At 38.0% G+C, this 13583-nt stretch overlaps 1 protein-coding gene across 4 annotated transcripts in view; it reads right to left on the reverse strand.

Moving 5' to 3' along the window:
• The window catches only part of LOC107668373 (unconventional myosin-X-like), an 80770-nt gene that overhangs the window by 23613 nt on the left and 43574 nt on the right, over nucleotides 1-13583 (reverse strand). For all 4 annotated transcript variants that reach the window (XM_016460215.1, XM_016460214.1, XM_016460216.1 and 1 more), the window contains 5 exons: nucleotides 12512-12594; nucleotides 9928-10036; nucleotides 8892-8972; nucleotides 5728-5852; nucleotides 5353-5467 (listed from right to left, as the gene is read on the reverse strand). In XM_016460215.1, coding sequence (XP_016315701.1) covers nucleotides 5353-5467; nucleotides 5728-5852; nucleotides 8892-8972; nucleotides 9928-10036; nucleotides 12512-12594 — 513 coding nt within the window. The remainder of the gene's footprint in view (nucleotides 1-5352; nucleotides 5468-5727; nucleotides 5853-8891; nucleotides 8973-9927; nucleotides 10037-12511; nucleotides 12595-13583) is intronic.

The raw sequence follows: 13583 nt of genomic DNA on the forward strand, positions 1-13583 counted from the left end.
CTTCCAAAAGAGGACACGACTAGAAATCAGTGGTTAAGTTGTATTTACAACACTGTTCCAGAACAGTTCAACCCAAATATTCAGATGTGTGCAGCGCATTTTATTGAGGACTGTTTCCTGATCCTGGGAGAGTAGACAACAATGCCGGCTGTTCTGACTCACAGACTGTAAGTACGTTTGAATTTAAAGGTTTTGCCACTGATGATTCAAACGCGAGTTTTGAACAGTGTAGAGTAGCGCTTGTTGTTTGTCATTTCTCCGATCACAAATGCAGACATGGTTTTATGTTTATGCGGCACGATGCAACGCAGCACGTAAAAAGACAGTATAAGTCATTCTAATCCGTAATTATGTCCCCACTGGATGCAACAAATGCCTCGTTTGTAATGGGTTTTATTGGTTTTGTCTGGTCGTGCCGGGAGACAGCATCACAGTATGGTAAGGGGCGTAACATTTCCATCACACGCTTGAGGTATTCGGCCAATCACAACGCACTGGATAGCTGGCCAATCAGAGCACACCTCGCTTTTCAGACTGATGAGCTTTGTAAAAATCGATGTGGAAGTATGTGGAAAATAATGTGTTTTTTTAACCTTAAACCGCATAATCACATTTCATTACACCAAATACACAAAATAATGTTCTTTTTAGCAACATCATATGACCCCTTTAACAGTAGCCATTTACTTTTTATTATAAAGTACATATCAGCTTAGATAGCAGGGCCTTTGAATGTCTTGGACAAAGTGGGCCTTGGAGTCCAAAAAGTTGAGAAGCATTGCTATACATGTTCTGTTCTTATTGCAAACAATTAATTGGCACACATTATTCCTAAAAGGGACTGTTTGCTTCCATAAACTTTATTCAAAATGTAATAACTCGCCAATAGATCTTTTGGCAAACTCCAATAGATTAGGCTATATTTTGTAAATATTTACTTTTCAACATCAAGTTAATACAAACCAGGTTATGACCTACAAGTTGACATTAAACTAGGTAAGATATCCTGTGTGGACACCAAAAACACAGCATGCAAAACACAACACATGCTGGGAGCCAATTACCCTGGTCTTTTCAGAAAGGGATAAACATAATCAACTGGTAACTGTGGGGACCTGATGCACACAATGTTTTAGTGAAGGACTATGTTGGGTGAAATGTCATACACATGCATTTTGGGATAAGATCTGTGCATGGTCCATTAGTCCAGCTTCTGTCATGAGGACACCAGCTTTCTTTCTTTTTCACCGCCATTAGGGCAAAAGGCTATTTAACAAGTATGATCGTGGAGCCTGGTAGAGCAGTGAAAGCTGTAGAATAGAGTAGCTGACCTTAAGTACATTGGAGCTCTGATGTGCTGAGAACAAATTGGAGCTGTCCAGCCCTGACCCCACCACTCAGAACAATGAGGCTATTTTACAGCTAAACAATTTGTAAAGCATGACTCTATTCAGCAGGGAGTGAGACTGCGTGTCCAGTGAGTGTATCTGAATTCATTTGTTTCAGTGTCTTTATACATGTGTGTGTGGGAGACAGAAAGCAACATTCTAGGAAAAGAAGAAATATTGCATGACATTCAATCGTCTATTGAAGCCATGATGAATTCAGATGTATTGTGCATTTCATGGCACATACAATATGAAATTGTTTTTAAAGGCATAACTATTTCTATGATATTTAAAATATATGGTACATTTGTTTTAGCAGCACCAGAAGATGTATGACTATTAAATATAATCAATTACAATTACACTACTATATATGTTTGCCATATCATTGAACTCTCTAATGCTCACCAAAGCCGCATTTATTTGACTAAAAATACAGTAAAAACAGTTTTGTTGAATATTACATTGAATATATTTTAAAATGTAATTTATTCCTGTGATGCAAAGCTGAATTTTCAGCATCATTACTCCAGTCTTCAGTGTCACATGATTCTTCAGAAATCATTCTAACATGCCGATTTGCTGCTCAGGAAACATTTCTTATTATTATCATATTTTTGTGGAAACGTGACTTTTTTTCTTTGATGAATAGAAAGTTCACAAGAATAGCTTTTTTTTGAAATTGAAATAATAAATGTCATAACTGTTACTTTTGACCAATTTTACAAATTCACGGTGTCCTTGCTGAATAAAACTTTTAATTTCTTAAAAAAAGAAAAAAAGAAATTATTTACTATTTATCCACGTCCTGGCGACCGTGTCTGGGTTTATTTTGCTATAATGATCCTTACGTAGTACAGGATAACTGTGTACTGAAGTCATCTAATTGTTTGGTTTGAATTGGCTTTCCTTCATAATGACCCACTCAGCATCTCATGACCAAAAGAAGCACTGACAGGTCATCACTGTTTCCATCTCAAGTTATTTGATTTATGAGATAATTTCTCTGCTCCAAATAAAATCAAACCTAAACACAAGTAATCACAGCAACACCACATTAAGGCACCATCAAGATAACAATGCGACCCCTGATAAAGTGATACCCAAACTAGCTCTCAGGAAAGCCAGAAACCACAAGACCCCAAAGGAAATAACACAGAGCACGCTGGATTCAATTAATTTAAAGAAAAGTGGTCTGAATCAAACGACACAAGAATGCCTTTTATTTACAGTGCCTTCCTGTTCCTCAGAAACCTCAGAGCTCCACTTATTGTAAAAACAGCTCGACTGAACTGCCGTGCTTAATGTGTGGCAGGGACTGACCAAGGAGAGTGAATAATTGACTGATTACAAGATAAGAATGAATAGACACTGTTGAACAGAGAACAGAAAGTATTATTTTCAGAGCTGCTGTGCTCCTGTTGCCAAACGCCCTTAAAGTGCTGCGCTCTTGTTTCAAGCCGGCTAGTTCGGGATGAGTCATTTCAGTAAAGTGAGGGACCGCAAAACTCCTTACCAAGATGTGGAGAGGGGTTTTTTGAAGGGGGTGAGAGCAGAGGAAGAGGAAAGAATGTAGAGAGGAGAGACAGAAAAAACACCACAAGACTGAAAAAATCCCCCATGAAAGTCCAAAAGTGTTGCAAAACATTACCGTGAAAATGGTACCATTAGGGCTGGGTGATATGGCCAAAAAAATTATCACGATAATTTTTTTCATATCAGTCGATATCGATAATTATCGCGATAAATGTCAAATCTTTATTTCTTTCTAGTTAAAAGGCAGATTTTTGCTCCAAAGTGAAAGTTGTAGAAACCAGACCATTAATTTTCCTTAACAAAATAAATATCTAAATAGAAAAATTAATTTGGTGATATGGCCAAAAAAATTATCACGATAATTTTTTTCATATCAGTCGATATCGATAATTATCACGATGAATGTCAAATCTTTATTCCTTTCAAGTTTAAAGCCAGATTTTTGCTCCAAAGAGAAAGTTGTAGAAACCAGACCATTAATTTTCCTTAACAAAATAAATATCTAAATAGAAAAATTAATTTCTTAGTTTCTGCATGTTCTAATGAGTGGTATTGTTTCAAATCAAATTCAGTATAAATGCACACATGCTATAGCTTAATCACAAATACATATTGCAATTATATACCATTACTCCTTTAATACAATTCAGTGTGAATATCCCAAATTTCTGCCACAATGCCATGGTGCAGTGAGTGTTACTTCAGTAAATCCATAGTAAATGATGGCGATTTGTAGATTGAAAAGCCTTCTGACTGTCTCGTTGCACACAATGTTTCTACTGTTTGGCTTTAAACTAGTTTAAATTACCGAGTCATTCGTGTTCATCGCTGAATTCAAGCGCTTCACACTGGATCTCACAGTGCTGTTTAGAGCTCGCGTGTCAGTAAATCCATAGTAAATGATGGCGATTTGTAGATTGAAAAGCCTTCTGACTGTCTCGTTGCACACAATGTTTCTCCTGTTTGGCTTTAAACTAGTTTAAATCACAGAGTCATTTGTGCTCATCGCTGAATTCAAACGCTTATGGAGATAGAATTTTTGCTTAATTCCAAATAAATAGATTACGCACAAGACGCGATTCACAAATAAATGCCAGGCAAAGTTGTGGTTGTGACATAAATATATATTCGTGAATATGTTTTTTATTTGCAAATCTCATTTTATTTATTTGTGAATTTAATTCATGTTTGTGAAACTTTAAGATTTATTTGTGGATCATAATCTATTTATTTGGAATTAAGCAACAATTCTGTCTCCATAAGCGCTTCACACTGGATTTCACAGCACTGTTTAGTGCTCGCGTGTCCGAGTAAACACATCTGCTCTAGTGAGCTCGCGCCGCGCGGCAGTTTGAACTTTGATCCAAGTGGTTAAACGGTCCGAGTGGCGCGCTTCAAATGAGTCACGCTGTTTTGTTCCGCTTTTGGCGCATAAACATTATATCGAACATTTATCGAACTCTTCATATTGTTTTATCGAGGAAAATTATATCGCGATATTTATCGTTATCAAAGTATCGCCCAACCCTAGGTACCATACATCTTTTATCACTTCCTTGATGCTAATATCGAGGTATCATCTGTGTGTTGACTACATGAATTCCCTCAGAGTACCATAGTGGCAAGAATAAGTTTGTGAACCCTTTGAAAATATCTGGATTTCTGAATTAATAACACATTAAATGTGTTCTGTTCTTCAGCTAAACAGTTTTATTCTTTATGAAGTTTATTGAGGACACTGAGTCATCATTCACATGGCAGTGTGGAAAACATAAATGAACAACTAATAGGAGTCAATTAAGGAAAATAAATTGGAAGTATGGGTCGCACAGGTGCCCTGCTCTTAAAATAAAGGCATACAAAGCCTGGTGGCTGACAAATATATTCTTCACAAGAATAACTGGTTCGTGTGAACCATACCTCAGTCCCAAAAGCTTTCACAGGACTTTATCAGTGCATTGCAGAGATGCACAAAGCATTGCTAAAGACTTGGATGTTCATCAATCCATGGTGAGATTTTACAAATGTAGAACATTCGGGACTGTTGCTACTCTATCCAGGGCTGGGTTGTTTATAACTGTGACTTTAATTAAGATCAGACCACATATTACGAGTAAGCAATGCAGAAATCTGGATATTTTCAAAGGGTTCGCAAACTGTAAATGCCATGATAATTGAACACAGCCAGTCTGTATCTTTTTTTCCTTCTTTTTTTTGCATTTCATATTTAAATTCAAATGACTCTTTGAACACTGTAAAGTATGAATGTCAGGGACACACCCACAGACTACATAAAGGTCAAGTAGTTCAATCTGAGAGAAAAAGAGCACTTATATGAAGTCTCTGCACTCTTGCACTGAGGCCTAGCACAGATTATTTATACTGGAACGTTAAACTGTGTGTGAACGTGTTGGTCATGCAACCGCACCTTAGTCTTTCCCAGCTGCCACTCTTTCTTTGTGACGTCATACTTCGTAAGCAGATCTGCACATTTCTTCCTCTCGTCTGCCGTGTGGTTTTTGTCCCTCAGGATCATTGTGTATCTGCACAGGAAGTGGGCACAGCTTGAACACATACACACATTCCACCTCACTCATTTTACTGTAAGAGAACAATGTACTGATAGATTCGGAAAAACTTCCCTGGCATTGTTCATTATGATTTCAAGGACATTAACTTTATATTACCTTTCCAAAAACTGTCAGGAATCGACTGTGTGCATCTGGAACAGATTTTGTGCTTCAAACTGTATTTTGATGGACTTTCAGTGGTTTTGTGATGGTTTCTTTGCTATGTATCTCACCTGCTGAGGAAGTCTTGGAAGGTTCTCCGTACAGAAAAGCCTGCTCTACGGATCTTCACTGTCTCCAGCATTCCAGAGTAACGTAGTTGATTTAGAACCACATCTGCATCAAATTCATTTGCATTCTGGAAGAAGATAGAAGGAGATGTCCATCAGCATTGATATCAACTGGCTATGCCCAATATTACTTGAAATTAAATGGATCAATACTCAATATTTAACAGTTGTCCTATTAGACTAACACAATTTAACCTGAAATAGTGTTCATAATAACATATTTGATTTCCGTAATCTGGTGCAAGTTTTTCTTAGTTTATTGGTCTTTCCTCATTAGCAATTTTTTGATGATGATGATGAAGAAAATTGTATAGTTACCCATATTGTTAGTCACTATTGTGTAGTAGTGTCTCAATATCATTATTAAATAATAAAAATGATAAACAATAGAAAAACAAGAAAAAAAAAAAACATTTTGAGTGCCAACATTTGGGTGTGATACTTAAACTTAAAATACATTCTCTGACAATAAATCTTAATAACTTATCTTAATTTAGTCAAATAGATATTTCTTGACAGTTTGATTATTTAAAAAAAAGACAAAAATACTGAAATAAAATACTGAAGAAAATTATTTTTGCAGTGCATGACGGGGGGGGGGGGCTGAAAAATAAGAGGGCTTGGTGATGCTAGCTGGAAAAAAGTTTTTTCGCAGATGTTGATGAAAGATTATAAAGACAAACATTTTATCTTTGGAATAACATACACCAGATGAATCATTTTCAGTGAGACCAGGAATTTTGGTTTCATTCTGACATTAACCATAACCTACAGTGAGATATCATAGATCTTGTTTTGATCTGTCACATAAAGAACAAAAGATGTCTGTGGGAAGAAAAAGGGGTCAAACACCAACGTCAGCAATGGGAGCTTTCAACTGGGAGTGATTATGTCTATTGTGTGAGGTGTTGCGTCATGTTTAGTGGCTGGATCTGTAGCTGGATCAGTAACATCAGTGCCTGGTGTTCAGCTGCTCCCACACTGTCCTGTCTCATCAGGCCGTTTGATTGTTATATTAAGGAGCGGGACTCCTGGACACCTGGTGCGTCTTAACAGCATGTTCCACTATTGCTTTTTGCCATGTCCTTCATTTCAATCAGCACAATCTGAACTGAAATAGTCATGTCAGGTTAATGTGACAAGAGTCTGAGGTATATTTCTGGTCTCCCAGTAATTTGGGCAGTAAACCTGGGTCAGACATGAAGTACGCAGTATCACAATTGTCTTTAGGGGCCCGGAGTGAGGTGAGATGTTGAGTGGCATAAATGATAGAAGAAAAGGTGTGGAATGTCAGAGGGAGCCAGGCAGAGCGCCAGACAAGGCCACGGCCGTGATTCCCCTCCCTGAGGAGTTATCACAATACAACAACCCCATCAGAAGCACCAACCTGATCCTCTGCCCACTGAAATGAGAGTCCTCTATAAATCAATGCAATCATAATAATTCCAGTAATACGGGAGCTCAAATGAGCGCTATTACAGCTCAATTGTATCATATAATGAAGGGTAGAGGCTCTGTGTGATTTTCTGGCTGTTATCTCTACATTCCTCTGCGGCAGGTCAGGAGTGTGATACTCCTCTCAGTACCGCTGAAGCGGACAGCCGTAACCTTTGACCCCAGCACAGGCGGGTTTGGGCTGCAGGAATGTGCTGGCAGTGAGAATGGGCTGCTCCAATCTGAGCAGATCAGCACAAAGAGACTCTATGTACAGAGTGCAGAACACGACAGGCTGCTGGCTGTACAGCTTCTCACAATGTGATGATGCCAGATTGTCCTGGCCACTGCACTGCTAATAATGATTTCCTAATCAGTCTTTCTTGACATTTTTTTTTGCAGGGTGGAAGTTTAAATAACGGAATACTTCACTTAAAAATCTAAATTCCCATTTATTCACCCTCATACCATTCTAAAGCCATTTGGATTTTTTCATTTAACAAAAAAGGAGAAATGGCAAATTATGCAAATTAGGTTCAAGGTGTTATTTTCCATTCAACGAAAGCATATAGTAACCAGAGAAAGCTCTTGAATCTCATTTGCATTTCTGCAAATTCAAATTTGGTGCATCAATATTTGGTTACGAGACAAGCAAGGACCAGCGCTGCTTGATGTTATTGACCTCAAACATTGCGGAACACATCTTGATGTGCCAGGTTTGACTATGCACATGCTTGAATATGATTCTGGAGCTACAGGGGAAGGGTTAGAAGTTATTGGTGAATTAATCAAATTTGCGTCTGTTCCACCAACAAAGCTACTGTAAAGGTGCAGTCACTATTGGTCTATTGTCAATAGAGTAGCGATGTATAAAACATAGCTCATATCAAAGTCACCTTCAAGCGAAGCAGCTTTCTGTTGGTCAGTGCAGCAAATTCACATGGCCAACATTAACATGAGCAAAACGTGTGTGGGGAACATTTTCACCCTTATATGAAACTCCCGATCAATTCCTACTGAAATGACTAGATTTCACCTGCAAAATTCTGCAGAGCGATGGTAAATGTGACTATGATTCAGAAGAATTTAAAAATTTGGTTTGCATTAACTGCATGGACTATTTTCATCTTAATAATAAATTTGTTTATTATGAACAAGCTGCTTTTAACTTCACTTGTGGATTATTGTGATGTTTTTATCAGCTGTTTGGACCCTCATTCTGACGGCACCCATTCACTGCAAAGGATCCATTGATGAGCAAGTGATGTAATTATAAATTTCTCCAGATCTGTTCTGATGGAGAAACAAACTCACATAAATCTTAGATGGCCTGAGGGTGAGTGAGTAAATGTTCAGCAAATTTTTATCTTGGGGTGAACTATTCCTTTAAGTTGCTCTTTGATTATTGTATTATATGGAAAAGAACAGCGTGAACATTCATTCAAAATTTCTTCTTTCGTGTTGGTCAGAAGAAAGAAAGTGAAATATGTATGAAATGACCTGAGGGTGAATACACAATGATGGGCTTTCATTCTGGGGTGAACTATTAATCTGAAAATGACATCTGACGGGGTTTTTTTTTAGAAAATTGATTTTATTGTCTGTTTGACTCAATAAGGAAAGTAAATATGGTTTGAGTGTGATATAGACAGTACAAAAAGTGTCAATCCTACCTTCTCCATGTTAGGTTTGATGCAGCGCACAAAGAAAGGGTTGGAGGCACTTAAAGTGGCCATCAGTGCATGAAGAGAGTCCTGAAACACACAGTCACAATAACACTAAATTACACCCTTGCACAGGAAAGTAACAGCACCAAAACTGCCGTTCTGCAACCACAGTTGCTATTTGCTTGTCCGTCCCACATCTCCTGTTGAGGAGGGCAGTGACAGGGCTAGTATTTACCCAGTTACATCAAGGACCCTTCAACCTGGCACTCTGTCCCACAGTCTTAGACTGAGAGGCTCCAGGCCGGCTTTAATGACAGGGGAACAGGGGAACATGCACGGACCCTGTCAAACCCTTGTGCCCGGTTTGTGGGTAATCCCCTGGCTTTGAGAGCCACAGTACAAGGGCAGCTGCCAAATCCCCTGCACGGCAGTTATGACATGTAAAGCCCCGTAACCCTGCAAACGGCAGATATACAGGGACACAGACAAAAGGACAAAACACACACACGCAAGGTACACATACAGTCACACAAGTGCAGAAAAATAAATAAAAATTTCTGCTAGGTTTTCACTCATATCCTGGAATGTCCACCCAAAATATTAAGCCCACACATGAGAACAGAACACTCATACAGTATATTATCTCTGTTTCAAAACTTACTGAGCTGCCTCACTGACTACTGTCCACAAACTCTGTTTGAAAAAAAAACAGCATATGCTGGTTAGGTATGTTTTGAAGCATGGCAGCTAGTTTGAGCTGGTCCTTAGTTGGTCCTGAGCTGGTTTAAGCTGGTCATGTGCTGGTCCTAAGCAATTAGCTCCTGCAACAGTGCAACAGTGGCCACAGTGCAAAATTTTTGGTCTGTCTTTTAAGGGTTAACAGTCAGGGTCATTTAGACTGCTGCACTCTATAGAGTTTGATGTTAGCATTTTGCTAATCTAATGGCACAATAATCTTGTCCTGATTCTTTCAAAATATAGTTTCACACAGTTGTATAAAAACATCAGATGGTGCATTCAGATCATTGATTCTGTGTTTTACCCTGAACTGAGAGCTGACGGTGGGTTTGCGGCGGGCAGTGCCTATCTTCAGAGTCTCATCTCCATTCCTGCTACCAACACGCTCAAACAGGTCATAGATGAAGTCAAGCCTGAGAGACACATAATAGAGACAGTATCACTCACAAACATCATTCATATCAGCAGAAATGTAGATCAGCAACAACTGCTTCAAAGTAGCTTGATGTTTAAGTTCAAATTTAGATGAATGTACATAGGAAATTGTATATCTTAGGCCCAGCAAGTTTGTTTGAACAGCTTTTTGCCTTTATTACATGATTTTAAATGGTCCTTCAGTATGTCAAATTCATTTCAAAAGTATAAATATTCCAAGTAGTCTCTTAAAGAGCAGGTCATATGGGTTTTCAAAAAATATATTTTTTGCAGTTTGTAACGTAGCTATCCTTCAATGTAAACAGTCTGCAACGTAGTTAATCAAAAAAGTGCATGATAAATATATTGTCTCTCAAAAGAACGAGTCGACTCTGAACCGCCTGAACGAGTCGTCATATTTTGAATCTTCTGCCTGTTACCGGTATACGTCACAAGGTAACACATTTGCATAATCCCTGCCTGCCCACGAAATACGAACACTCTGACCTGCCCACAAACACTTCCGCTAGTTAGTGTGTTTACATCATTTCGAGAAGACGCTGTGTTTTTCAGCCTCACTCGGCATACTAACACAGTTGCCACACTTGCACCTCAAATAAGTAAATAATAATAATAATGAATGCAATAAAACTGCTGTCATATCACGTAAAGTACCACATGCAAAGTTTAAGCTTACCACTGAGAAATATCCTGATCAAGCCTTGCTTGCGATGGAGTTTCTGGTTGAGCGACTGCATCAGTGTCATCCTTGGACTCGGGCTCGAATTGATAAGGTAATATCGATGCCATTTTTGTAACCTTATAGCATCTTTGTTAGGGTGACCAAATTTCTCATGGTTCAATACAGGACGGGGGGAAGGGGGGTGATATATGACCACGATATGAGAAATTTTATTTCATGATATCTAAATTATATATATATATACACACACTCACATCACATGTACATAATTATTTATTATATAAATATAAAGAAGCAAATTACAAACCATAAGACAAATACAATAGATACAAGTTAAATATTAAATTAGCTCATTTTCTAATACAGTAGGTTTAACATGTAGGCTATACATTTATTTAACATCTTTTGTTGTTTGATGAACATTAATGAGACAGACAGGTATTTAATTAGGCTGCTGTCCCTTTAAGACTGAATGAATGTAATATACTGATACATATATCCGGTTTTCACCCACCTGTTTACGTTCACTTAAGCCATAACCGACTGTATTTACGTGAGATACTCCACATGATGGAGATTGTGACAGCTGTGTGTGTATTTAAAGGGGTCATATGATGCTTTTTTAAAGATCATTATTTTGTGTATTTGGTGTAACAGAATATGTTGACACTTGAAATCGCATCATATGACCCCTTTAACAATAAAGGCCCAAGGAGAACTGATTGCAGAACTGGGATCGCAGGGGCGCGCGGCCGAGAGAGCGCTTCTGTGTGTCATTCAGCGTGATTCCTATCTATCCCACCTTCACTTACTGCAATCGATAACAAATTGTGATTGGATGGTAATTTTGTCCAACGACAAGCTTAGTTACGTTTGATTAGGCTGTTCTCACGTGACAGAACACTTCTACTACTTGCTCTGATCACCCAGTTGTAAAAAAAATGTGGAAATACGGGACAAAACATGATTTTTTCTAAATAAGTTTAAAATTCTGGCAGTTTAATGCCTACAAAAACGGCTGGTAGGGACTACAATGAGTTAACTTAGTTACCTTTGATTAGGCTGTTCTCGCGTGACAGAACACTTCTACTACTTGCTCTGATCACCCAGTCCTAAAGAAATTTGGAAATACGGGACAAAACATGATTTTTTCAAAATAAGTCCGGGCACTAAAATAGAGCTGAAATACGAGACTGTCTCGGGAAAAATGGGACGTCTGGTCACCCTATCTTTGTTTACAAGTAACCCTCCGGAGCAAAAACTAAATTATGGTAATGGGCGTTTCGTTTCTGACACGCATTGTATACGGAAAGACCAATCACAACAGACTTGGCCAGCTGACCAATCAGAGCAGAGACTGCTTCGAACGAATCGTTTCGAAATCATTGAAAAAATGATTCTAATATTAAATGTATATTCTGAGAAACTTACAATGTTTTCTGACCTTAGATACATTTAAACCTGTTGTAGGGGACTCCAACACACTATTAGGACACTTTAAAATACCATATGACCTGCTCTTTATTTAAAATTAACTCATAAAAGCTTCATTAATGAATAATTTTAGATGTAGTACTGTACAGTATCACAAGATATGCCAAAATCCCAAAAATATTTCTTGTCAACTGTCCTTATATATAGTTTTTGTAGTATGAGAAGTATCATTTACAGTACATACATTACTGATCTCATGACAAGCTAAGAAACACTTAGGATCATAGGACCCACAGCATTGCTTAGAATCACAGAAATGAAGTGAATGATTTGTTACCTGCTGTCATTCAGCATGTTGAGAATATCATCTCTGAATGTGTCTCTGTTCTTCTCTAGAATGCCACGCACATCATACAATACCTGACACACACACAAAGACAAACACTGTTATAAAATACATGCACAGTGACTTAAAAATAACGCAGAATGTATTAATTTACTTCTTTACATGCATTTATTTTATGGATGGAAAATATTGTTTTAATTATATACTTTTTTCATATAACCTACTTCGTGTGTCTGTCCTAACATTTCTCACTGAACTGAACTGAATTGTGCATGTGAAGAAGATACACTGTCTCTGTTCCTGTGTTTTACTTTTTAGCCTATTAATGAGAGACCGAAGAGAGAGGTTGATCGAGCTGTCGCAGTTTAAAGTCACCTGATGAGTATTACTCCGTCATGACCTCTGTGGCGACAGATTCCTCCACTAATCTTAACACCATGAAATAAACTCCTGAGCTGTAAAGTATGCAGCATCCATGACACATGCCGAGGGTATTTATAACACCATCTCAATAATTACAATCTCTCATTTAAACAGAGAATTCATCTAAAGCTTATAGTCCAATCTTTCATTTGTGTTGGCCTAGAGAGCAGATGCTAAAGATATTCTCCTTCTGAAAGCATTTGAAAGACTGGATTGATACTGCGGGAACCATGAATCATGTCAGACATTTTGCACACAAAACTGTGGTGAAGGTATCTGGTTATAATTAGTCATTGTCCAGTAAAAATATATAAAAATCCTTAAAAGACAAGATATTTACTTGTGAAGCAAAACTTCACAAGATGTAAGTCTTAATACCCTGTGCAATTTGTTTTTACTGGAAAACAAGACTAAAGTACTGATTAAAATAACCTTTTTGGAGCAGAGAAAGTAAAGAGTGAAATCCAAGTAGAAGTGTAAATAAAAACTGTCAGGAAAAGAGAAACTGCAGCTAGAGAAGGAGCTGGACAGCATGCCAAATGCTTCTCATGGGAGAGCATGTTAGACGTGTGGTTTCCAGCACATTAAACTGTGGAGGCTTCGTGTGGTGCCCGTGGTGAAAGGGCAAACCAGCTATTCA

This window comes from Sinocyclocheilus anshuiensis, unplaced genomic scaffold (assembly GCF_001515605.1).
Source record: "Sinocyclocheilus anshuiensis isolate Anshui unplaced genomic scaffold, SAMN03320099.WGS_v1.1 scaffold1237, whole genome shotgun sequence".
In the NCBI taxonomy this organism is placed as follows: Eukaryota; Metazoa; Chordata; class Actinopteri; order Cypriniformes; family Cyprinidae; genus Sinocyclocheilus; species Sinocyclocheilus anshuiensis.